This window comes from Pteropus medius, unplaced genomic scaffold (genome assembly GCF_902729225.1).
Source record: "Pteropus medius unplaced genomic scaffold, Ma_sr-lr_union100, whole genome shotgun sequence".
NCBI lineage: Eukaryota > Metazoa > Chordata > Mammalia > Chiroptera > Pteropodidae > Pteropus > Pteropus medius.
The window spans coordinates 6495809-6523354 of NW_024354503.1; the positions used below are offsets into that span (position 1 = coordinate 6495809).

The window sequence follows — 27546 nt, forward strand, 5'->3', positions numbered from 1 at the left end:
GGGGTGCCATCTGCATCTGGGAAGCAGGTTTATTTACAGGTCTCTCAGGCTTGGGGGGGGTCACTTTCTCACTGAAATGCAGGTTTTTGTGGGTTTTCTCACGCTAAAGTTATTCCCTCTAGGTGTTAGTTACAACCTCATGGTGCGACCCTGGCCGCCCCCACCCTCCTAGGCCCCAACCCAGAGGAGGTGGGGTGGGGGAGGCCCAGCGCGCCGCTTCCGCTCCTCCAGCCCACCAGAGGGCGGTGCGGCCCCACCTCGTCCTTCCCGAGGTGCTTCGCGCCGGTCCCCTTCCGCGTGGGTGAGTGAATGTGAGAGTCAGCGTCGCGCCGCGCTCGCCGTTCGCCTCTGCAGCTCGGCGCTCTTATTTCGGCTGCGAGGGGCGGGCGCGCGCGTAAAGGCATAGAGACGGGCGTTGAGCTCTAGGGCTAGAGCGTCGCCGAGTCGGAGCCGGAGCCCGAGCCGCGCGCTGTGTCTCCGCTGCGTCCGCCGAGGCCCCCGAGTGTCAGGGACAAAAGCCGCCCCCGCGCCGCCTGCTCCCGCCGTCGGGGCTCATCCGCCGCCGCCGCCGCCCTGAGGAGAGTCCGCCGCCGTCGCACCCGTGAGGATCCGAGAAGCCATGTCGGCCAGCAGCCTCTTGGAGCAGGTACAGGCCCGGCCCGCATGCCTCGGCCATTGTGTGAGGCGAGAGGGAGCCCGACTAGGCCCGGGCCCGCCGCCCCCGGTCGGGCCGAGCCGAGGCGGCGCCTCTCGCGGGCCAGGTTTCGGGCCTCTGAGGCTGGCCGCGCCCTGCGCCTCACCCTCAGCCCGCTCTTCCCGCTTCTCCGCCGGCCTCGGCGCCCAGTGGCTGCGTCGCGTTCCCTCACCGGGCCTCATTTTTCTAACTTGTTTCCTTCCCTTTCCTTGAATTCCTGGTCTCCTCGCGTTGGTTCTGGCGCGTCCCCTGCCTTTTCTCCTGGGCCCCGCCGGCCTAGCTCTTTTCCCCGCCTTCCGTTTTCAGCCTCCCCCTCACCACCATTCCTGAAGCGTCCCCTCAGGCCTGCTCCTTTATTCCTTTCTTGGGCCCAGCTTTAATTTGTCTTTCTTTTTCCATTTCTTCCTCGGACAACTTGCTGCTCGGCGACGTTTCCTTCGCCCTCAGAGACCAAAAGGTCAAGGAAACAAAGGTGAGCCCGGCTCCGCCGGTGCCCTGGCCGGGAGGGGGACGCGGAGTAGCGGGGGCGGGGTCTCCGGGAAGCGCCCCTGGGCGAGGACCTTTCGGAAGCCGCTTAGTTCGCAGGTGCCTCATACTTAAGTATATGACCCTTTCGATGTGCGTTTGCAGCTGGCGAACAGCTTTTTAGCGAACAAGGAGTAATTCATTAAGGGTGGGGGTGGATTCAGTTTTGAAATGTCTCAGGTCCTTAGTTTCCTGTAGGTCTTAGAAGGCCTTTGTTTTTCATCCTCATGGATCACACTCTGGAAGTACTCACATGTGACGGGGGAGAGGAAGCGGGAGGGCATTGAAATCTAGAGGAGCCAGTAAAATGACCTTTTTAGATCAGCTTCTCTGGGTGGAGGGAGACATTTTCACTGACGAATACTGCTCAGCATTCACTCTCATCTTTTTCCTTCTGAAATTCACACTTAATTGCTCTATTTAGTAATGTTTTTCTCTCGTTAGGATATATTTGATTAGTTTAGGCGGGAGTTTGTACCATCGAGACGCTCCTAATTTGAATTTTTCCCCTTTAGTACAAAATGGATCTGTACATCAAAAGGATGGATTAAACGATGATGATTTTGAACCTTACTTGAGTCCACAGGCAAGGCCCGTGAGTAGTTAACCATTTACATGCCTGATCAAAGGGTGTATACCATTAATTTTTCTCTTATCAATAAATACCGGGTAACTTTCTTAATACTAGTCAGTGTGTTATAAAAAGTTGTTACAAATGTTATAGACTGTGCAGATTTCCATCTCGTCATCAAACCCACTGTGCTATGAGATTAGTCCTGATGATATTTAAGTGTATGAACAGTACACCTGTTTAATTTTACCCCCAAACCGGGGGGTAAAATTTTTTTGAAATTTGGATTCATTTGTGATGGGAAAAATTAATGTAAAATGACCTGAACTTTATTCAGTGCTACAGAACTGGGTATTCTTCCTTTCCTCTGGCCACTAGTTAGGCGGTTCTTATATTAGCAGAACTATTTTGGAGTTAGGTACTCTTCTTTCGAGTTGAGCTGTATGTACATCTGTAGAGACCAACTTTATATACCTCTGGGTCTCACTTAAGCTAGGTATAGGATTTACAAAATCTAGTTAAAAAGGAAGATGAAATACTGTTTAGCACAAACTAAGATCAAGAGTAATTGAGGTTTTTGCAATATAATCTGTCTTCTAATGGGAATATTAGTTGCATACAGGTACCTGACCTGTGCACTTAGAGCGTCTTTAATTTGGCAGTTCTTTTGTATAAGTATCTTGAGTATCAAAGACATAGTTACGAAATTGTAACAAATAAATGTAACTCCTCAGACTAATGAACCAGAAGAAAAATTACCAGTAATTTATCCAAAATATCCTTAAAGAAGATTATGGAACTTTCTTGTGAATTCTGAACAGATGCTGTATGATAGTCTAGAATAACTTGACATATTAGCATGTGCCCATATTTGGACCCAATTCTTACATTAAACTTTTAGATTCCTTATGTAAAATTTTTTGCATCGAATGTATAGAAACCACTTAAGCAACTGATTGGAAAAAAGTTTTTGCAGTAGACAACCAGTTAATCAGGAAAAGTAGGGAAGGAAGTAGAGGAATGAACCTATTAATAGGTTCCTGCTATTGAAGTCGTTTGCTTACATAATCATTATAACAGGGAGAGTGGGAGCATTTGGAAATATAATTCTAGGTAGTTCTTGTGAAACATTGTGTAATTCAGATTTTTGAGCTCAGGGGCATGTGGGAACCTGCCAGTTCAGGTGTAGGCATTCAGCTATATAATGGCATAACCTGTGATATTAAGTGAATTTGTTTTTTCTTACGTAAGCTAAATCTTAAATGTCTATTTAAAAAATATTGGGGAAAATATAAATCTTGTCGAATAGAGAGTTTGAGAATCTTTGTAGTACTGTCAATAATTCTTTTTAACTGATTTTTCATTGCCTTATGTTGGAATAATCCTTCAGGCTTATTAATCCTTTGATTATAGACTGAATTTCTTATACATAATGGATTTGGATTTGTTAAAATATTAACACCATGTTTGGGAAATATTTTTAGTTTTAAGGGGAGTCTATGTATGAAAAGAGCTTTTTTTTTTTTCTTTTAAGGAAAATTAAAATTGGCAGAAGCACCACCATTTTATTGAACCACGTTAGTGGAAACATTTAATCTTTAAGAGGTGTATTTTAGTGGCTAAGGAGAAGTACTATCAGCTTTGGTAATACAAGCTTAAGGCCTAACATCACAGTCATCCAAGTTTCTCAAAACAAAACTCTATTTTGATTAGTTAATAGATTATTATATACAAGAGCTATTTTGAAGTTAGGGGTACTCTTTTGAATTAAGCAATATCTACATCTGTAGAGACCAATTTTATGTACCTCTAGTTTCTCACTTAAGGGATTGTTCTGAGCTATAAGGTTTATTAAAGAAAAATGAAAATACTTTTAGCACAAATTAAAGTAAGATCAAGAATGATTGAAGTCTTTGCAGTGTAATTTGCTAATGTGAAGACTATAAGTTTGCATATAAGTTTATATTTCTGGTTATTTTGGATGATTCTCTATTTAAAGATAATGGACTATAATATATGGTATCTTTAGAATTATACTCCTGTTTTTAATAGACAGATGTGCATGTGTATTTCAGCTTACAACCATTTTATAGGAGAAACAACAGGTAGCAACATTTTTCTAGTTTTAAATCTTCTGGAAGCTACTGTACATTTATTTCCTTTCGAAGTTATAATTAAATAGTGACATCTGTTGATGTTCCCAGATGGTTTGCCAAGAGGCTACCACTGTAGACATAGTGAAACTTGCTTTTTGGTTTATATTAAGGAATAGCTGCACAGATTTTTGGGATAGAACTTAAAACTTTCAGTTTTTTTAAAATTTTTTATCTACTCTGGTATGGTTTTAATAGGAAACTCTTTTGAATACTTCTTTGTTCTGCCAAAATTCCCACTCAGTTTCAGAGATACTGGTTTTAATAAAAGCATCATCTCAACACTTCTATAGAGCAAGACAGCTAGCTGTTGGTGAGATGCTTGGTTTTCCGTTTTCTTAATTGTAGTGCTTCAGCGAAGGTCCATATTCCCTGTATGTAAATTTAATTTTAAATATTTAAACATTTCAGTTATTAAACCATAGTATTTTACAATGCAAAAATAGAAGCAGGTTTATGGGAAGAGAACATCTGAAATGGTCATTTTTTTTAAGGTAGTGGCTGAAATATTTGAATTGTTGACATATTTGAATAATTGGGGGAGGAAATATTCTGATTGTTTTATTTTTGTGTTTAGTTTTAATTTGCCTTTTTTTCCTTCCACAGAATAATGCATATACTGCCATGTCAGATTCATACTTACCCAGTTACTACAGTCCCTCAATTGGCTTCTCCTATTCTTTGGGTGAAGCCGCTTGGTCTACTGGGGGTGACACAGCTATGCCCTATTTGACTTCTTATGGACAGCTGAGCAACGGAGAGCCTCACTTCCTACCAGATGCAATGTTTGGACAACCAGGAGCCCTTGGTAGCACTCCATTTCTTGGTCAGCATGGTTTTAATTTCTTTCCCAGTGGGATTGATTTCTCAGCTTGGGGAAATAACAGTTCTCAGGGACAGTCTACTCAGAGCTCTGGATATAGTAGCAATTATGCTTATGCACCTAGCTCCTTAGGTGGAGCCATGATTGATGGACAGTCAGCTTTCGCCAGTGAGACCCTCAATAAAGCTCCTGGCATGAATACTATAGACCAAGGGATGGCAGCACTGAAGTTGGGTAGCACAGAAGTTGCAAGCAATGTTCCAAAAGTTGTAGGCTCTGCTGTTGGTAGTGGGTCCATTACTAGTAACATCGTGGCTTCTAATAGCTTGCCTCCAGCTACCATTGCTCCTCCAAAACCAGCGTCATGGGCTGATATTGCTAGCAAGCCTGCAAAACAGCAACCTAAGTTGAAGACCAAGAATGGCATTGCAGGGTCAAGTCTTCCACCACCCCCAATAAAGCATAACATGGATATTGGAACTTGGGATAACAAAGGTCCTGTGGCAAAAGCCCCCTCACAGGCTTTGGTTCAGAATATAGGTCAGCAGCCAACCCAGGGGTCTCCCCAGCCTGTAGGTCAGCAGGTTAACAATAGCCCACCAGTGGCTCATGCATCAGTAGGGCAGCAGACACAGCCATTGCCCCCACCTCCACCACAGCCTACCCAGCTCTCAGTCCAGCAACAGGCAGCTCAGTCAACCCGTTGGGTAGCACCTCGGAACCGTGGCAGTGGGTTTGGTCATAATGGGGTGGATGGTAATGGAGTAGGACAGTCTCAGGCCGGATCTGGATCTACTCCTTCAGAACCTCACCCAGTGTTGGAGAAGCTACGGTCCATTAATAACTATAACCCTAAGGATTTTGACTGGAATCTGAAACATGGCCGGGTTTTCATCATTAAGAGCTACTCTGAGGACGATATTCACCGTTCTATTAAGTATAATATCTGGTGCAGCACAGAGCATGGTAACAAGAGACTGGATGCTGCTTATCGCTCCATGAACGGGAAAGGTCCCGTTTACTTACTTTTCAGTGTCAACGGCAGTGGACACTTCTGTGGCGTTGCGGAAATGAAATCTGCTGTGGACTACAACACATGTGCAGGTGTGTGGTCCCAGGACAAATGGAAGGGTCGTTTTGATGTCAGGTGGATTTTCGTGAAGGACGTTCCCAATAGCCAGCTGCGACACATTCGCCTAGAGAACAACGAGAATAAACCAGTGACCAACTCCAGGGACACTCAGGAAGTGCCTCTGGAAAAAGCTAAGCAAGTGTTGAAAATCATAGCCAGCTACAAGCACACCACTTCCATTTTTGATGACTTCTCACACTATGAGAAACGCCAAGAGGAAGAAGAAAGTGTTAAAAAGGTAACCAGCTTACCATTCTTAAGACTTGTAGGGAGAACAGGAGAGGTATTATATTCAACTTACTAAGTCTAAGTAATACAAGCATCACTTAACAGTTCAAGTCCTTATGTGGAAGTATAATTGGTGTTACCAATCGAATCTTAGTGTGAAAGAGTGTGGGGATATTAATAGAGGACAGAAATGTGGGCTTGGAAGCAGAGACAATAGAAAAACTGAATTTACTTGGTGCAGAAAGAGATGAAGAATGACTAAAAGAAATGCAAAGGGAATGATTGAAGTGATAGAACCATGGAAATCAAAGTAGGAAAAGGTTGAGGCTGTAATAAGGCAGGGAAAAAGATAAAAGTTCTTTTGGAATTAACTTTTGGCTTAATAGTTACTGTGGTTTTTTTCCAAGAGTTGGTGTGTCATCAAGCCCTGACATTTTTCAGCCTGCCTTCTGACAACTGGCAATGTTAAGAGGATGTTTTTTTAGAACTTTCTTGCTCCTGTCCGTAGTAGTGTTCTGCTTAGTTTCTTCAGAAGCTTTTTCCCATTGGAAGAGTTAATTTTTATTATATAAAACTTGGAAAATGATAATCGGAAAAAGCATACATCTTGCTCTTAACATTTTGTTGTATTCCTGAAGGGTCACTTTTTCTTGTTTCTTTTATTAATTAGTGGGAATCTCGGGCAGAGTGATGGATAATAGGTCCAAACTAAACAGTTGAAATTACTTGAAAGAGTTGATAATACTTCGTCCTTGTGTATTGTATGAATATAAACTTTAGGACTATAAGAGAATGATGATAAAATACTGGTTGTGGCAGATCATATATTATCAGGGACTTAGACACATTTAAATGTAGGAAATGGGTGAAAACATTATGGGCAAAGGAAATTTTTTGAAAAGATCTGTAAATGGTTGCGAGAATCTTGAGCAGTTAGTCTCAAATGTAAAATAAATAAAACCTACAAATACATGGTGATGGAAGGAGATTTGAGTTTGGGTGGTGAACACAAAGCAGTATGTAGATGATATATTATTGAATTGTACACTTGAAACCTATATAATTTTATTAACCAATGCTATCCCAGTATATTAAAAAATTACTGATAATAAATTAAGCATCAGCAAAAAAACAAAACAAAAACACAAACCCAAAGCCTAACAAGCTTCTGTAAATATATTTTTCTTACATTTGTCATGAATTCATAGGGATCTTATATCTTCAATCTAGAATCTTAAGCACTTGTTAAGCCTGTATAAAAGCATTCCTTTGAGCAGTAGGAAGAGGACCCCTTTGGTAGATTCTCCACCTTCATAACACTGAATCTGAAATGCATACTTGTCCAACTTAAAGCAGGATGGTTGCTATCTTCTAGTATGTACAGATAAGAAAGAAATGGTGGTAACACTTGTCAGTGATGCTAAAAGTGTTGGATATGTACAGCCAGATAACTGGAAAATTGGCTGTCAGAAACGTTTTTAGTCTTTTAAACTCTCTTGCCAAAGTTTAACAGTTTAAACTTAAAATCTGCCATAATCTTGTAGAAAAAGAGTTTACTGGTTATTTTTACCAGACATCTGAAAGTCTCTAAAGGTGTCTTCACAGGGTCCTGTTTCTAGAGGTACAAGGGAAAGGGGCATGATCTTTTAGGCATCATGTAGTGGCATGGCAGATTTCTAACACATCTAGGTGCTTGCATTAACCACTTGAAACATGCATAATATCTCATATTATGAATCTACTTTCATCTGCAAAGTTATGTCCTACATCTTGTGATTAAAAGCAGAAAAGCAAATACAGGAATATTTTCAGAAATGCCCTGCATAGATGCTAAGATAAACTGGTGTATGTGTTAGAACCAGTGGGGAAACTTCAGTTTAAAAATGAAGTAGCAAATTTGAAGACTACTAATTTTATGTAAACTTTTTTTTAACCCTTTCAACCATTTTATTTTTTTATCTTTTTAAAAAAAATTTTAATTAAGTTTATTGGGGTAACATGTAAACTTTTAATCAAGTGTGTATTTGTATTAAGTTCACTTGAGTAGCGAATGATAATTGAACTTCTTAAGTAGGTCTAAGATTCATATATTGGTTATTTTATTTATTTATTTTTTTAAACGCCTATAGCACCTGGTATTCCTAGGTAGTCTCCCATCCAAGTACTAACTAGGCCTGCTTAGCTTCCAAGATCAGACGAGATTGGGCATGTTCATGGTGACATGGCCATAGACTAAGATTCATATATTGGAATTGGCCAATCTTGTGATGTTTTCAGAGTTAGCGTACTAAGGTTTAGGTTCTTTGTTAGATTAACTAATGGATCTTCCTTAAAACCATTCCATAAAGAATTTTGAATAAGTATCCTAATTGTTCACAGATTCTTGAACAAACCACCAAGAAAAAAAGTAAAAGCTTCAGATTGTACTTGTGTCAGATTACTTTTTAGTTTACTTTCTGTAAGAAGAGCTTGCTGGGATTTCAAGGAGGTCCTGTGATTACTATTAAACCCAGTTAGCATTTCAGTCAGTATTGCCTTACTCTCTTGCCCACTGTTATCCTTAACATCTTTATATAACTGACTGTAAACTGTTCTTTTAGTCTTTGGCTTCCAAGACAAAACAGATTTCATGAGAATAGGACTGGTAGCTTACTGAGGCAGTAGACTCCCTTAGGTTGTGGTGTTTGTGTATGTCCCTTTGTATTATTTACAAGATTGCAAAAAATACTTCGTGCCAAATGAGCATGGTATCTTGGGGAAATACTTAAACTACATCCTGAAAATGATGTCACAGCTATTCCAGAGTTCTGAGGTCAGGCATACATCTTGGCAGAAAACACTGAAGCAGTATTATAGCCATTTTTGTCAAGTATTATGGACTTGTTTTGTCACATCATCTCAGTATCATAGAACCTTCAAAGCATTGGCGCTATCTGGCTTGAAACTTTGAGCAAATTGTAGTGACATCTTCGATATGTGGTCTACTTTGTTATACTTGAAATATTGTTTTGTAGCCTTTCTGTATTTTAGAACTTGTCCCTAGTTGTTAAATATTCTTCTGCGACATCACTTTTGATGGCTTCATAGTATTCTGTATTAGATATATCATCATAATTTACCACTTCCTAATTTAATATGTTAGCTTCTTTGTAATTTTTTCCAGCAAAAATTATACTGCAAGGAACATCTTTTGATAAAAATACTGATTTACATCTGTATTTTTGAGTTACTCCTGGGTCAAAGGATGTATGTTTTTTGAAGGTCTTGGCTCTGCTATATATTGTCATACGAGCCTTTTTTTTCTGAAAATTTTTTGTTTGAGAAAATTACTGTTAGCTATTCAGAAGAAGACAGCAACGAGTTAACTTTTCCTTTTGTTTCAACTTTAGAATAGTCTGGCATTATTTGGAATAGTTCTGCATTAGTGTTATGTTTTTTATAAACTTCATTATAGTTGGTTCAGCTTTTGATTTATATCGGTAGCCTTTTAACTATGGGTAAAAATAAGAATGATAGAGGGGACTAAGAACTGCATAATTCTTTTAATACCGAGCCTAGTGTTAATAGGCACTTGGGTAAATGAGTCTTTTGAATAACTGGAAAGCTTATGGGAGAGTAGGGAGAGATCTAGAGAAGATGTGATTATAGTGACAATAGGGCTATATTTTTTAAAACATCATTGCTGTTAGGTGAGAATAGCAGGATTTAAAAAAAATTATTTTTCACTTATAGTTGACAATCAATATTAGTTTCAGGTGTACAGCATTTATATAACTTATGAAATGATTCCCCCAATAAGTCTAGTACCCACCTGATACCATAGAGTAGGAAGATTTCTTAAGTACCTCTAAAATTATTACTATTTTCAAGCAGAAGACTTAAAAATGGTGACTTGGAGTGTGTTAGGATATACTTAATTTTATTATGCTGTTTAAGAATTGAGATGAAGCCTTTTATCTTTGAACAACTTGCTGTGTTCTAGAAACTGCAGAGAAACCAAGAATGTATTAGGGAGCCTTAGAGGTAACAAAATAAAACAAAAGTATTTTCCCAAAGTATGTTATAGGGTGCTAATTTGGAAGCTTGAAGATCGTCTAATCTAGCCTGGGGTGTGGGTGGATTGGTCAGAGAATTGTGGAAGAAGTGATCTCTGAGCTGAATCTTGAAAGATGTATAGAAGATAGAGGTGTTTTGGAAAGAGTGAACATAGGTTCAGAAGAGCCCAAATCTGTGACATTGTATAAATAAGAATTTGGAACAGGAATCTCTGTAGAGCTCAAGAATAAGTCTGATTGGTATTTATGGAATGGGTTTCTTAAGAGGGAAGTTTGGAGATTAGATTAAAGGAGTTGAATGAAACGTTCATGCAGTTAGTTTGATATAGAAGGAATCTACTAAGACAGGTATAAAATTGGCTTAAAAAAATATTAGAGTTTAAGGTCTAATCCAGATGCAGGAGCTCCTTCATGTAACTAATGTTTGTGTGGAAGATGGTGGGAAGTGTGTAGAAGTAAAGGTGAACTAGTAGTATATGGTAATAATAATTACTGAATATGTACAGCTCACTTCTTCCCACAATGTGTTTCATTTATATTATCTTATTTCTCATAATGGGAGTGTTTAGCAGAATGTTAAGCTTAGAAGAGATGATTTAGAAGGAGAATGTGATAGCTGTTACCAAATATTTTTAAAACTGGTAGATTTATTCTCTGTGTCAAAGACAGCACTAGAACCACTGGACAAAGGGAATAGGGAGGAATATTTTTGTAAATAAAAGGGAGAAGAACTTTCTAAAAATGGAATTCTTAGTCACAGGAGAGTTTCAAGAGACTAAAAGGTCTTTTATTAGATATGTTGTACAGAAGATTCATACATGGGATAATCTAGATCAAGAAACCAGGGATAAGCGAGGGTTAGCTAGTCCAAGAAAACATTTAATGTTCATGGAAGAAGAATTGAAGCTACTAAATAGGTCTCTTATGGAAGATTGTTTTTGTTCTATAATTTCTGACCTAAATACTTAAAGACATATAAAAAATAAAGAACTTGAGTCTAGAAGGACATGAACGACAGAAGTGGTGGATTCCCAGTAAATTTTAGTATAGACTAGGGTATATGGGTAGTTATTTTAAAAAATATTTATTGCGTAAGTATTAGTGAAAAAATTGTTACCTGAAAAAATGTACTAGATTTGTTTATTAAAGGAACCTAGACATGATTGTTGAAGAAAAATGTTTCCTTTTTTAAAACCCAATTTTCCTATAGTGTTGGCACTGGTAATGTTTCTCTTTATAAGGAATACTTTTTTTTTCTTCCAGCATTTTTTTTCTTCCTAATGCTTTAATTTGGGCATTTTGCCCTTTGTTGAAAAATATTTGAAATAATCACCTTGGTTCCATTTTCAACTTTAGAGAAAATTTAAAAATAGCCAAGTTTTAGTGATACAAAAGTCAGAGGAAGAAAAACATCATTTAGCCAAATATATTGTTTTCTTCTTATTAAGTCCTTAGGAAATAAATAACCATGGGTATTGTTCCTTTCTGTTTATCATTTCCCTGCTCCACTGCTGTTTTAAATTTCCTTTTCACAACTAGTTAGTGGACATCCTGTTTTAATTGGGATGGCAAACCTGGACTGTTTGTAAAATTCTAAGGCTCTCTATGTCTACTTTTGTCTTGATTTAACTTTACTTGTGTCTCTGCCAAAAGGGTTGAGGAAATTCTATTTCTGTTAATCATCACCTTTCTGCATGATAAAATTTTAGGCCTTTCTGCAGCCTTCTTAAAGGAGGACTAGAAGAGAATAGATGACAGTGAATTTGGATCTCTTTGAACCATGCTCTTCGTTTGTATCTATCTTTCAACAATGTTTTCGTAAATTGCTGGGATAGAACAGATAAACAAGGCACCATCTTTGCCTTAGCACCAGACAGTGTTAAGAGAACAACAGCATGGATAAAATATGGTATGAGAGTCCTAAGAGAGGAATGGAGAAATATTTTAGTTTTCTGGAGAAGAGTGATAACTTTGGAAGAAATTAAAGAAGGCTTCATGGAGGAAGTGACATTTGAACCATGTCAAATAGAATGACTAATAAGCACTCAAATGATAGTACAGAGCTTGGCATGTAATAAGTGCTTGGCACAGTGTACATAAAAATAGCTATCTCATATCAGTCTCATATTTCAGATGAGGAAGCAGGCTCAAAGAGGTTATTTATACAAGATCTCACAGCTAATAAGTGGTGGAGTTGGTATTTCAGTGTAAGTCCAGTGATGTGCCAGAGCTGGCTAATTGTGAGCCAACTGTTTAGCTTTAAAGAATTTTAGCAAGCTGGTTGTTAAACAGTCATTAGTAAACAAATTACATAAATTTAAATACATTGTATTAAAAGGTGTTACATTATATTAAATTACATTATAAATTACATCTTATAAATTACAGGTAAACTACATAAACCTATAACACCATTGTTATTACCATTAAACCATAATATTCAGATTTATCATGAGGTTATTTACATCAGTATCAGTATTTAATACTGTGCTATTACACATCTCTTCTTAACCCCACATTCAGTGGTACCACATGGATATTTGAAATCAGCCTTATTGTTTACAACATGGAAATTGGCAAATGCTATATACAAATTAAGACTTGAGTTTTGTCAATTGTCTAGGCTTAAAGTGATGGAGAAAATATTAATAAAGATTAAACTTAAGTGTGACATGTCTGTATCTCTGATAAGTTTTGAATAACAAAAATCTAAGAGCATTTTAAATTCAGTTTAGCAAAGAAGTTGCTCAAATCATTGATGAACCAGAGAAATTCTGACATTTTGTTTTTTTCACCTTTGTCTTAATATTTTGGAACTATACTGAAGAGCCACAGTCTTTCTAGCCCCAAAGCCTATGGAGCACTGTGCAAAATACGGAGTTTGCCAGATAGGAAAGTGGGGGGAAGGGCAATCTAGGAAGAGGAGACAGAATGTTTAAAAACATGGTTGTCTTGTGAATGTTTGGTTTATGTTTTCAGAATAATGGGTCTAATGTGGAAAAGAATGGTAAGTGATAAAGCTGAACAGGTTTGTTGGGCCTAGTATGTGAAGGACTTTAGATTTTATCCTGTAATTTGGTTTTAGTTGGGTTGTAGAGGGAGGGTGGTTAGTGTGGAGTGACAATTTGAAGGATAAGGATAGGAAGGATGAAATACTTAACATTGACTTTGTTAGGTACTTTCGTAGTCTTACTTTAATCCCCACACCAACCTTGGGAGGCAGTATCCCATTTTTACAGATATGAAAATGGCAACTCAGATTAGCAGTTTATCTAAACTCATTTATTAAATAAATGAAGAGAGATGTAAGTGGCTGAAAGATCAAATGAGAGGCTTAATAGTCTGGGAGAAAAAGACCATCAAGGCCTGAGGAAAGACGATGGGGAGGTTGGATTTGAAGAATGGTGGGTGTATTTGCCAACTAGTTATTTAAAAAAATAGAGACAGTGGGATGACAGCAGGTTAGAGTTTGGGTTTGGAGATGTGTTGTCTTTTGGAAATAGTGTTTGGGGTGCCTGTGGGACAGTAAGGATCTGGAGTTCAGGAGAGAAATCTGTTGATAGAAATTTGGAAGTTTTTGGTCCTCAGTATAGGTAAAGGCATGGGAGATTTTAAGATTAAGAATATTGGTAATAAAATTAATGGCTGATATTATTCGAACATTTTGTACATTATGTAGCACAGCTGTCTTCAGTATATATGTGAGTTTTCATTTAATTTCCTTCATCGACAAAGTGTTTTTTACAAAGTTTTACAAAGAAACCGAAGCACAGAAAAGAGTAAATAACTTTGCAAAGTCAAAAAAGCTAAGAAAACAGCTGGTGTTCTACTTCGGCAGTGTGGTTCTAGAGTCAACATGCAGTGAGAGAAGAAGGCCAAAGAAGGAACCCCCAGAAATAACAAAATTTAAAGGATGGGTTAAAGAGAGGGAGCAAAGAAAGAGATTAGTATGGAGTAGTTTAAGCTTTAGAAAGAGAACAAGGAAAAGGTTATATCTTGAACAGAATTTCAAGCAATGAGGCATAATCAATTTATTCAGAGACTGCAGAGAGGTAGCAGATGATGACTACAAATGCCAACGGCTTTCTGTCGAATTAAAGTACAGTCAGAGTGCTTCATTGTTAGTTTGAAGGTTTTAGTCTCCATGTATCATTTAACAGACTGCATTTGTTGTTTCTATTATTCTAACCTCTCTCTGCCCACAAAGTCTCCCAAGCTGTCTGTTCTAGACCTTAAAGAGCTTTAGTGAAGTAAGACCAGCTTTTATTTAGTTAGTATGGGCTATTTTGGTAAATTAGACCACATAAAAATGTCTGGATATTAAAAATGAATTGGATATTAAAAATGGTAGTCTTCATCTCCGATAGGGCTAAAGATTAATCCATAGGGGACGGCTGTTTTTCTAGACTTAAACATTTTGAGACAAGGGTTAGCAACTCTGGAATTTAGTATCTACTCTGAATAGTTGAAACCAAGAATTACTCAAGATGCCATTCTGCTTACCTGCCAGAAGTAAAGATTAGTCCTGTAACTTAAAGTGGAATCCCTCCTCCCCCATTTCACCCCTAAACAAAACCTTAATCAGAACCCCATGAATGGTTAACTTTACATGCTTAAACTCTTTTCCTCCCAGGAGATCCCCCAAGTATCTCCTTGTGGAGCATAATTTGCAGCTCATTGGATGATGTGAATTTTTTTAAATAGAGGAATGGTGGATAGAAGTTGGTAGGGGATCTGTTTTGAAGTTGAAGAAATGTAAGCATTCTGTAGCTTCATCTCATCTAGGTGTGTTGGTTTATTTAGTCTGAAGGGGAAGGTGAGGAAGACATCTCACAGGAGGTGGGGGAACTGCAGCATTAGCTTTGACTGCTCTAGTTTAAGGGACAGAGTGAAAAGGGACTGTTAACTTGTAGCTGTTGAGAAGTTTCATGTAGAAAGAGAAAAAGCTCTGACCCTGAATTAGGACAAACAAAAATGATCTCTCTACCATTGAATCCTGCAAGTCTATAAGTGAACAAGGAGAAAGACTCGGTGTGGTAGTTCAGATCATACCTTCCTCCTTTCTCCTCCATAGAAACAGGTAATTCAGTATAAATTTGTGTGTTACTGCCACCTTCCCTGAACCAAATTCTTCGATTACAATAACTAACTCAGTAAATAGTATCCTAATGATTTTTGTCCCTTGCCGAATAAATGATTCCTCATTGAGCTGATTTAACTCAAGTTAGTCATAGGGAAAAGTCAAGTAATAATGAGATAGCATAAATGAAACAACATAGGACAGTGTTTGTTAAAGTGCTAATTTTACAGTATGAGGACAAGTGTAGAAGAAAAGCAAAAGCAATTAGGACTAGGATCAAGACATTTTTATGGAAGACTGGATTTGAGTTGGATTTGGAAAGATGAATAGGAAAAAAGTGGAAAGATGGAGGAATATGGCTAACCCACAAGTTTGAACCATCGGATATGGAGGGGAAAGGGAAGAGAACGACAGTTGCTCTTCTTTCTAATTCATTTACACTTAATGCTATTGTAGGATCTGGTGGTTCTTATGAAATTATTAGTACTCTTCTGCACATGTCAAAGTTAAAATTTTAATCATATCACTGTGTATTCATGAAACCATTTAGAAAAGGTGGAGCAACTTTCCTAAGACAGTTTGTAGAGGAGCTGGAGTTTGTTTTGCTCCAGCGCTTATTTTGGTCTTATACCTTGCTGCATCTTCAGACTTTGATCATTTAAAATAGCTAACAACAATGTTCTATTACCTACTGATGCCAGTAGACAGTCACATCATTGTGGGTCTGTGAGGAGAGAATAATTGAAATTTAATCATTTAAGCACTCAGGTTTAATCATTCTTCATCACAAGCATCAAAATGGTGTGAATTAGATCTACTCTACCTAAACTTGTGAAAGTTGCTCTTAATAGCAGGCAACAAGAATAAGGGGGAACAGAAATGTTTCTGGATAATGTTATAAAATTGAGCAGGAAAGTTTTAGTCTACCCCACTCTCATGTTGTGCAGACTGCAAGATTACCTTATTTGTGTGGCAGAGCTAGAACTAGAACTTAAACGTAATTCAGTCGTTAATGACACATATTACTTTACTTGGAATCCATAAGCCTACAGAGATGGAGAGGGGAGCAGGGTGGACCTGGGTGAGAGCTTCAGAGTATAAACTCCAAAAATAAAATGGTAGCAATTTAAAACAAACTTTGAGTCATCTGGAAAGTATTTATAAAAATACTGGTAACTAGACTCTGCCCCTAGAATGCGAAACTAGAAATTTTATTTAGTAAGCTCCCTAGGTATTTCTTACAGGATTAGAAGTGATTGAAGAGAAGTTTCTCAGTTTGTACAAGTTGCCACCTAGGAGTGCCTACACTGCAGATTCTTACCCTCCCTCACCTACTGAATGAGCTTTGGAGGCGAGGCCATGGAATCTGCATTGTATCAGGTCTGTAGGTATTTTCTTGTATTAAAAGTTTGAGAACTCCTGGATTATGTATATTATTAGTCAGTGTTTTGTGTGACCCCCACTTCACGTTCCTCATGCTTATTTTCCTGCAAGTCTGGTCTTTAAACTTTTAGTCTTTAAAGTTTTCTTCCTTAGTACTTCTTTAGTAATTCTCTCCCTCACTATTCTTTATTACCTGCTAGTCTCAAGTCTTCATCTTTAGAAACAATATTTCAATTCACATGTATCTGATAAGCCAGTTGTATCTTTAAATAATGTGGCCTCCCTTAAGGCTAAAAGGCTCTTTTGATGAGTAGTTTGCCCATTTTTCATCAGTTGTCAATAAATAGTATGAACCTCTGGCGAATTGCCTATACTTTTTGTCCGTTAAAAGGAGGCCATGTCTTTGTCTTAATATCCTATACATGTAACTTCATATTATAACCTATTCTTTTAGAGGCATTATGGCTACTTCTAAAAGGCAGTAATGTTTTAAGTTTTACATTATTTAGTGTTCCTTTTATTTTCCTTTATGCGGGCACATTAATTTTTTAGAATTGTTAGATAATTTTTAAGCTATGAGATTTAGTGGTCTCTAGCCTTTCTGAAGTTGCCCAAACTAAGATGTTGAAGGCTGATTTTTAAAGGTAATCAACTTTTTGGGATGCGGGGAGGGATTCTATTAAGTATATTACATTGATGGGCCTTGAAAATATTTAGGTATACATATATTAGGTTGATATTATCCTAGAGTATGAATCCTAGATTCTGTGATCCTGTTAACATGTCTTCTATGTAGTAGTGGAAAGGCTGGGAGCTCCAGAAGAATATCTGGTGTCATATCTGCCACTATCACTGATTTGAGCAAGTAAACTATGAGCCTTTGTATTTTTTAAAAAATTGAGAAAATTCCATGTCAAGTTGTTAGAAAGATTAAATGTATATATAAAGTGTTGGCATATAAGTCTTTTATGAATGATTATTGTGACCCACCATGTCTGGCTTATATATGTATATGTACACATATACATCTTTGTTTATTTTGGATTATCATCAGATTTTTATTTTTTTCATCAAATTTTTAAATAACTTTTCCATGGTACTTAATAGTGCTACTGGTTTTCCATTTTGAGGTCCAACCTTTGGAATAGAATGAAGAGGGCACAAATGCAGAATATGCTTATGCTGTAGAGGGAGTTTGACAAGCTATTAAAAACCTTATTTTTTAAATTATATTCTGAAGTGTTTTGAGAAATTGGTGTTACTGTGAAATTAGTTTTGGTTCAAATGTAGTTCTTACTGGAGAGCCAAAGAATGATTCAGAATAGTCAAGCCTGTCAAACCATTGCTTTTGGTTTGGAGCTAGTGTTTTCTAATTTTACTTTTAGTTAAGCTGGAAAATGTTAATGTATTGATTTATCTTGCCTTTAGTTCTGTTACTAGTCAGATTTATTATTCAGATACTGAAAATAGTGGATTGTCCACTATTTTTACTTCTGACCCTTTTGGTGAAATGTATTTAGGAGCTCAGCTACTAATTTAATAGGTTTGGAAAAGAATTTGATGGTGGGAAAGGTTATTAGTTAATGCATTTATTTCATCTTGGTGCTCCTACTTTTATTTCCAGAAATTCATTCCAGCTAATGTCCATTTTTGCACCTAGAAAAACTCAAAAGGGGATGAGAAGATAGGTATTTTTAATAAAATATTATATCCCTGCTTTAAATTGGAGAACTGATGGAAAATATCTTTGTTCCTTCACCTGTGGAAGGCAGAATATTATGTATAACTTAGTCTTTCTCATTTAACTCTTATTCACAACACCAGAGCCTATGAAGATTGATTTCATAAGCCATATGAAGCAAAGCAATGAAAGTGATTTTAATATAATCACATTGTTTTTCATGTTAGCCTATCTAAGCATTCCCATTTTTAGCCAGGAATACTGAAATTTGTATTCTTTTCTAATCAAGGTCCATAGGGATGTACAGAAATTTAGTCAAGGGCCTATATAAGTAAATTTAATGGGGAAAGGGGATAAACATTTATTAAATTTTAGGTATAAAAAATTATATCTAACAAGTAAATATAAATATGTCTCAATTGTATTTTACAGCCACTAAAAGTGGAGGGAGAGGGCATGTTGTAGAAATGAGAAAGGCTATTAAGCTAAATAGAGGAAAAATAAATAGGCAGAAACATCTACTACAATTGACCCTTGAACAATGTGGGTTTGAACTACGCAAGTTCACTTATACGTGGATTTTTTTCAGTGAATACATATAGTACTGTAAATGTATTTTATGATTTTAATTTTTCTCTAGTTTATTGTAAGGATAGAGTTTATAATACATATAACATTCAAAATACATGTTAATCAACTATTTGTTATCAGGTTTCCAATTAACAGTAAGCTATTTAAGTTTTGGGGAGTCAAAAGTTATATACCCGGTTTTAACTGCATTGGGGGCTCAGTGCCCCTAACCCAAATGTGCAGACTTTGAGTAACATTGCCACCTGTGGGTTTTACGATATTTCCTCTAGACATGGAAGTTTTGTATTTTATAATAGATATAAAGTGGGGAGGGGCCAAGGTGGGATGGATGGGTAGCGTGGGTATTATCTTTAGTTATTTAAGCAAAGGACCAGATGTTGAGGGTTAGAAACTTCTTTCCCTTGTTTCTTAATATCTTTATATATTTTTCAATTAAAGTTGACATTCAGTATTTTTTATTAGTTTCAGGTGTACAGCATAGTGATTAGACATTTATATAATTTATGAAATGATTCCCCTTGATTCATCTAGTACCCACCTGGCACTATACAGTTATTATAATATTATTAACTGTATTCTCTATGCTGTACTTCTGCCCCCATGACTATTTTGTAACTAATTTATACTTAATCCCTTCACCTTTTTTTACCCAGCCCCACCAACCCCCTCCCATCTGGCAGTCAACAGTTCTCTGTATCTATGAGTCTGTTTCTGTTTTGTTTATTTTGATCTCACATATAAGTGAGATCATATGGTATTTGTCTTTCTCTGACTTATTTCATTTAGCATAATACCTTCTAGGTCCATCCATGTTGTTGCATTAATATCTTTAACTTCCCATTTAGAAAAAAAAGTGCAACTTGCTGCCAGCGTTAATTTACTTTTACATAAAGATGCTCTTTGAGGCTGAAGGAAATCTGACTGGTTTTCACTGTGAAAATAAAATATAAAAACTATTCTTGGGGTTATTTCTAAACAGAAGTTGTCTCTGATCCTACTGTACAAATGTATACATAAATCGGATTTATCAAATGAATCTTCTGCTAACAACTGTTCAAGCATGTTGTTAACATCAAGTGTAAGAATGCTACATTTTCTAGGATTTGACATTTTCAGCGATTGAAAATTACTGTATTTTGTAAATGGAAATACCACGACTGAAAAACAGAATGCTATAAATAGAATGATGCCATTTGTTTCCAGAGACTATCAATATATGAGAGCGATGTGAAAATAATAATAAAAGTGAGATATTTTGTGGCACATTTTGGGGATAAGGTGAAGACTGTAATCCATGAGTTATCTTGGGGTAAATAGCTGCAAGCGCTGCTGGCGAGTATTTTTGGGGCAAATGAGAAATGGGTAAAATTTATCTTTATTTCTTAAGATTATTTCTTTAGTCTCTACTATTCTTTTTGAGACTGTGGACTGATTTAAAGATCAGGATGAGTGTTGTAGTGGGAATTTTAGGATGGGGTGTGAATTCAGTAAAATCTTGGCTCTGCTGTTTTTCCTCTACTCTTTGTTACCGTCACAGTATCCTCAAGCTCTAGGATATGTATCTTCCCTTCTTTTTATTAGCATTTGGGCTGTTTGTAGGTTAAGTGGGACCTCATCATCATTTTTTGTTTGTGCTTGAGGATCTTATGCTTACCTCTTTATACCTGTGGACAGCCAGTCCATGGCAGCTTAACCTTGACTGGACACTCTGGCCTGTTCTACCACAGATCTCAATGTAGCTGCCTTGCACACAGCTCTAAGAGAACTAAGTTAAAATACTACACAGGTTCCACAGGACAACACCATGGGGGAAAAACCAGCTTGCTACATTACTTTCCTTGCTACAATGAGTCAGCATCTTCATATATAAAAGCTGTAGTGTCCAACATACAAATATATGTTGTGCTTATGGGCAGTTCTGGCTGAGACTTGGACCCATTGGAAGTCCAGATTTGCTTTTATGTGTTTCTCTTCTCTTTACTGTATATCCATTGTCATTCTCCTGTTTCCTTTTCTTTATTAAATATTACCAGGGAAGGACTGGTTGATTAGAAATATTGATAACAGCTGACTTACAAGTGAAGCCCTTTCATCATAAATGTTGAAGGCATTTAGTATAGTATTACCAGTGGTAATAGGAAATAGTCACAAAAGTGAAAGAAAACCTGTAAGAGAAATCTTTCTTAGAAACCTAAAGGTTTTAATGTCTAAAAGTGGTTAAAGATAATGGTCCTTGTGTTATAACCTCTGGGTTATCTTTTCTCATTCTAAAAGACTTGTAAAAAGCTGCTAGGCAAGCTTTATTTTCTTTTTTGCTAAAATACCTTTGTGTTTGATGACTTTGTAAGTCTGAGAAAATAAACACATTTCAAGGTTTTATGAATTGTTAAACATAACTTTTTAATGCAGCCAATTTTTGTAGAATTAACTGAAAATTATCACCCTCCCCATTTTATTAACTTTATTTTGAAATAATTTCAAACTTAAGAGAAATTTCAAGAATAATACACAGAACTCCCATATACTCTTCACCCAGATTTACCAATGTAATATTTTGGCACAGTTGCTTTATCATCGTTTTTGGAACTGTGTGCAATTTTTTCCTGAACCATTTGAGAGTAATTCCCAGACATTATGCCCTTTTCCTAAATATTTTGCTGTTCCTAAGAACATACACTTAACCACAATGCAATTATTAAAATCAGGAAATTTAGCACTGACACAATACTATTATTTAATCTATAGATTTTATTCATATTTTACCAGTAGGCTTAATGTCTTTGATAGCAATATTTTTGTGTGTGTGTGTGGTCCAGGTTCCACTATAGGATCTTTTAGCTTTCATGTCTTTTTATTTAGTCTCTTAATCTGTAGTGGTTACACACACACACTTTACCCTGGTTTGTTTTTTTTTTTTTTTGACAGTGACATTTCTGAAGAGTATATGCTATTTATTTTTGTAGAGTGTCCCTCAGTTTGTCTAAGGTTTTCTCATTAGGCATACTCAGAATATGCCTTTCTGGCAGGACTACTACACAGAAGTGACTTCGTATCCTCATTACATCGCATTAGGAGGTATAAGATGTCTGTTTATGCCATCATTAGTAATGTTAACTCTGGTCACTTGTTTAAAATATTCACCAGGTTATTCACTATAAAGCTACTATTTTTCTTGTAATAAGTAGGAAAGTAGTTTGAGACTGTATAAATGCCTTGTTTCTCATCAAATTTTCACCTTTTAGTTTTTGTATCCATTGCTAATTCTTGTCTATCTCACATACAACTATGATAGATTCACTTATTTAAGGTTATATAATGCTCAACTTGTCACAGATTTGCACAGTAGGAGGCCCTTCAAGCAGGATCCTACTGATTCCTGTTTCCAATCTATATTTTTAAAAATGAAAATGTTTAAAAATCTAATCTAGTATTTAAGATCTTGTGAATTAACAGTTTTTTAATTGGTTCTAAGTTCATTTATTTTTCAAGATAGTATTGTGATTGCTTAAGTGTCTATAATCTCTGAGATGGATGTTATCTTTATTGTAATTTGTAAATACATAAGCTTATTTTTTATGCATATATAAAAACTGTATAGTAGCCCCCCCTTATTCGTGGTTTTGCTTTCCACAGTTTCAGTTATCTGCAGTCAGCCATGGTCCAAAAATATTAAATGGAGAATTTCAGAAATAATTCATAAGTTTCAAATTGCATGCTGCTCTTCTGAGTAGTGTGATGAAATCTTGTGCTGTCCTGCTCCATCTTGGTGGGCATATGAATCATCCCTTTTGTCCAGTGCATCCATGTTGTGTATGCTAACACACACACACACACACACATCAATACTAATCCACCACCCCCCAGCCCCCCACTTAGTAGCTATCTTTGTTATAAAATTGGCTGAGGTGATATTGCAGTGGTTGTTTTCAAGGCACTCTTAATAATAAAATCCCGAAAGCACAAGAATAGAATGCTGGCACTTCAGATATGTCAAAGAGAAGACATAAAATGCTTCCTTTAAATGAAAAGGAAAATACATAGTATATATAGAGTCTGGTATTATCGGTATCAGGCATCCACTGGATATCTTGGAACTTACCTTCTGCGGATAAGTGGGGACTACTGTATTTAGAAATAGAAGAGCAATCTAGTCAGCTTGCTGAATTGTGTCAATGTGTCGATTTTTTGAAGTTGAGCAGGAAATTAAGGCAGCTAATGTCGTTTGTTTGTAGTTTATATAATTAAAAAAACCTGGCATACAACTTTACATTAGGACACAGGTTGTACTTGCCTTCTTGGCATCGTTGCATAGTTAAGATTCAGGAATGATTTTATGTTTGAGGCAAAGCTGAACATAGGTATTTGTGAGACTTGGTAGCATATTATAAAGCGGAACAAACTTTGTGTTTAAAAAATGAATCGATGTAGTAAGTTCACTTACACAATGCTGTTCTGAATTTCTCCTGACTAAATGGCTTATTATTAAGCATGCTGATGAACTTATATATAAGCATGTTTTTTAGGGGAAAATGGATTTGGTAAAGTCTGTTTTCTAATTTATTGGTACAATTTGGGGCACATAAGTTTTTTTTATTCCTGGGGTTATATTATGTTAAAATAGATAATAAGCAGAATATTTTTCCAGTTTTATTGAGATATAATTGACATGTAACATTGCATTAGTTTAGGTACACAACATAATGATTTGATATATGTATATGTTGAGAAATGATTACCACAATAAATTAATACCCATCACCTAACACAGTTTCAGTTCTTTTATTGTGATGAGAACCAGAATTTTATTTAAAAGTTGATTGTAGTCTGTTATCCATTGCTAAACTTGTAAGTAGTTTGTAAGCAAGGTTAGTCTGCTTTCTAGAAGAATTTGATTGAGTTGGGACTAATTTTACATGAAACAAGACAATGCAATTTAATTTTCAGTTGTGGATGCAGATTTAGAAGGACATCGAAAGCTGCAGGGAGTTTTGAACTGTACCTTGAAGGATAGAAGGCCAGATATTCTTGGCTTAAAGAATAATAAAAGCATAGGAATGAGATATTTAACACGAGGGAGTCCAGATTTTGTGAAGCCAAAGGTAGATTTTGATCAATAATAGAAGAGAGGTTAGATAAATGATGTTTATCCAAACTATAAAAGGCAAAACCAGGTAGATGAATTTAAAATTGGTATGAGATGCAAGATGCTGTTGAAAATTTGACTTTGGCCAACTCTAGAGATCTTTTTAAATTGCAGTCTTCTTATTATAAACAATGTATTATCAAAATTTTGGGAGAATATATAGACAGGGCAAAAAAAAAAAAAAGTAGTGTAGCCCAAGAACATCAAAACTTTTGAGAGTTCTGTAATGTTGCACTGAATTTCTTTTTCTTATTTTTGAATTGAGTTTGATGTACAGAGATAATGTAAAGGTGTGTTATTTTTTAAATTAAATTTGAAATTTCAAAGTGATTTATTTAAAAAACAATAGCCCAGATCTTGGTATGTTGGTGAGTTTGTTCCTGAATTCCAGGGATATGAAGTGGGAGGGACATCACAAAAAGATAACTGGTTTTTCTGAATAAATAATACTGTTTTTATAGCCATGGTATAATTTAGTTTTAGGGTAGTCAGTTCAGAACAAAGCCTCACTTAACTTTGTTGACTTTTATGTAAGTATTTGTAATAATATGATATAATTGGTCAAGTAACTTTTTTGAACTTTAGTTTTTTTTTTTTAATCTCTAAAGCAGGAACGATAGTCTTTCTGAGTTGATTATGAAGATCATTATTATGTACAGAACCTGGAACATGGAAGTCCATAAGTAACAGTTGCTATTTTTTTTTAGTAGGAATCATATTTAACTTCAGAACCATAGTTATCAGCATAAATAGGAGCAAGTGACTCTGCTCAAGTAGATTGATGAATCAAGTGTAAGTTCAGGTGTGTGCTCCTAACCAGTTCAGACTTTGGCTTTTAAAAGGCATGTGGATTGACTCATTTTTGAAAATTCTAATCCATGAGGTGTAGTGTGTGAAAAGCTGTTTAGGGTAAACTTATGAAATGCTTATAAAGAATGATTCCTAATAAGAAATGAGCATTTAGATGTATTTCAGTGAAAACTTAGATATTGCAATTAGATTTCAAAATCCATCTCTATGTAGATTCTAAGCTCAAGGAGGAAAGGATAATTTTCTTGCTTTGGACTGAGGGCTTTGTCTGTGTCAGCTCATTAATTCTCCCACATTATCTCTCAGCCCTGTGAGATAATGTATCCTCACTTTACAAAAAAAAAAAATTGAGGCTTATGAATGTGTCTAAGGGTCTGAGACTAGTATGGAAGACTGTAGTACTGTTAGTATGTTTTTGTTTGTTTAGTATTTTATAATTTGCTTCACTTCTTCAGTCTGTAGATGAACGTTTGGGTTATTTACATTAGGCCCATGCTTTGGAGGACCAACAAGTATTAGCCTAAACTAACTATAATACTATTATAAGAAAACATCATGTAAGAAATTTTAAAGTCAAAAATAATTTTGTATTAGAAAGCTCGAGTGTTACTACTTTGGTTTAAAATATAAGAAGTTAATTTTTATTGGTAGGGAATATTCTGTTTAGTACAAATAATTAAATTTCTATTCAGTTAACCTACGAATAATTCTTAAGCATGTTTAGATAAGTTTTAACTAACCATTTCAATTCTTTTTTTTAACCCCTAGGAACGTCAAGGTCGTGGAAAATAAAAAAGCAGTTCTGCACAGACTGCAGCAACGGTTGCATCTGCATATCCTAGGAGGAAAAAAATGACCTTCAAGAGAATTAGGACTTTTTTCTTAATTTCATTGATTTCAGAGACGATTGCAGACTTGCAGTTTAAGTATTGGAATTTCACAAAAGACATAGGACTTAACTGGAAAATGAAAAAAAAAGAAAAAGAAAAAACTAAACAAAAAATCCCTCTAGGTAGTTTAGGTGAAAAACGTCCCTTTTATTTTGGCTTTGGTTGTGATTTCAGAGCATAATGCTTTGTGTTTTTTTTTTGTCTTTTTACTATATTTTTCGGATTTTAAAGTCCGTAAGTGCATACAGTTTTCTCTAATTTTTAAACCCTTTCCTCCCCCCATTTTGACATTTGCACTTGGAGAACACCTGAGTTTCGAAGGTATGGGCCTCCACCCCAGAAAGTGGGGATTTGGTTTTTCCCTTCCGAACTGGAAGAACATTTTTATGAAGAATTTTTGTCTTGGAGAATTTAACAGTGTTACCCAAGGTTGTGTCTTTAAGGGTGGTTCATTTTCTCTGACCCTTTGTTACTCAAAGTAAAGTACTAGGAGTCCTAAGAAATGTTCTGTTCTTGTACATTATACTGATTAAGTCAGGATTAATTTGATTTCACAGCTAAGAACAGTGGTAAAAACTTGTTTACAGAAATGCATTTTGGAAGAGAAAAATATTGTAAAACGTGTAGTGAATGTTTCTTCAGTTTCTTGTTCAGCCAATGAGGAAAGGGCGTTGCCTTTCTTTTTACCATTAATCACTTCTCAATAAACGTGAGATCCTGTTGAGCATCACTTTTACTACCATTTATTAATATTATTTGAGTCTGGTATATAAAAGATTTGGAGTATAAGGAGTTTTAAGAAGTGAGATGACAACTATTCTTAGGAAATTTGCTGAGATGAAGTAGTTCAGGCTTGCTTTTGTACCCAGGTTTAGATAACCATGACCTGCAAGCAAGGTGGGCCAGAATTTATAATGCTTTATTTCTAGATACTTCCCAGAGAAGGTAGAGCCACTGCTAAATCATTCAATAAATATTTGATTGTGAGTGCTTATTAGGTGCCAGTCACTGTGCTGTGTAGAAACCTGGCCGGATGTCTTGTGTGCAAACTAGATAGAGCCCAATATCAAGGATGTAAGTGTTGAATCTGAAATATGGCTTCTTTAGACCAGGATTCCACATGGATACATGTCCAAAGAATAAATTCCAGTGGGCTTGGGTCTTCATGAACCATATAACTGTAATGGTATTTGATTCACCCTTGTTTATTTTTTTAGTTTTGGGTCTTCTCTGCCTTAAAGATTTTTAGTCCTTAAGGTGTGCCAGTGTTGGCGAATTAAATGTGTGAAAACTTCTGTAAGAAAGGGTTCTGAAAATGGGTTTTAATACTGTCGGACAAGTGTTTTGCCCTCAAGTGGCTCATTCATTCTAGTCTACACAGCCCAGGTTACTAAATCAGAGTGCGATAAAGTTAATAAATGCTGATTTGTAATTAGCATTATAGTTGACACTTCAAGTTGAGAACTTTTCTCTGCTTGAGGCACAGTACAATATACCTAGCTATTCCTATTGCCCAAGCTTTTTAAAATATGTTCTCCTTAAACTGAGAAGTTCTTTGTTTTCATCAGTTTGAAGGTGCCCAGTCTCCAAATTAGAAATGTAACATTTACTGTTTTCAATTTTAACTCAAATTTCTGTGACTTTTAGAGGACCCCATGAGTTTAATTGTATAGTATTCCACCTTCAAAAGGGAAAATATCCTGAGAAGAACAAATTCAGAAGCATTTTTACCTAGATTTTCCTACCTTGTATTCACATTGGATATTCAAGATCATTCAAGATTTTTT

General features: G+C 36.3%; 1 protein-coding gene across 2 annotated transcripts; it reads left to right on the top strand.

Annotated features, from left to right (window-relative positions):
* The first annotated feature begins 261 nt into the window (after positions 1-261).
* On the top strand, positions 262-26501 carry YTHDF2 (YTH N6-methyladenosine RNA binding protein F2). 2 transcript variants are annotated; one of them, XM_039854851.1, is made up of 5 exons: positions 262-646; positions 1142-1166; positions 1735-1814; positions 4550-6136; positions 25638-26501. In XM_039854851.1, exons 1-5 carry the CDS (start codon positions 620-622, stop codon positions 25659-25661), a joined length of 1743 nt encoding a protein of 580 aa, XP_039710785.1. In that variant the 5' UTR covers positions 262-619; the 3' UTR covers positions 25662-26501. The 2 variants fall into 2 exon arrangements, with proteins under 2 accessions (XP_039710785.1, XP_039710786.1); XM_039854852.1 differs by having other exon boundaries at positions 303-646; positions 1735-1805.
* Positions 26502-27546: the final 1045 nt, after the last annotated feature.

What these genes read in the sequence shown, in the direction of transcription:
- YTHDF2 (XM_039854851.1), top strand. Translation starts at nt 620, where the DNA reads ATGTCGGCCAGCAGCCTCTTGGAGCAG. An exon ending in CCAGCAGCCTCTTGGAGCAG is followed by an intron (nt 647 to 1,141) that starts GTACAGGCCCGG and finishes CTTCGCCCTCAG; the next exon opens with AGACCAAAAGGTCAAGGAAA. An exon ending in AAGAAGAAAGTGTTAAAAAG is followed by an intron (nt 6,137 to 25,637) that starts GTAACCAGCTTA and finishes TTTAACCCCTAG; the next exon opens with GAACGTCAAGGTCGTGGAAA.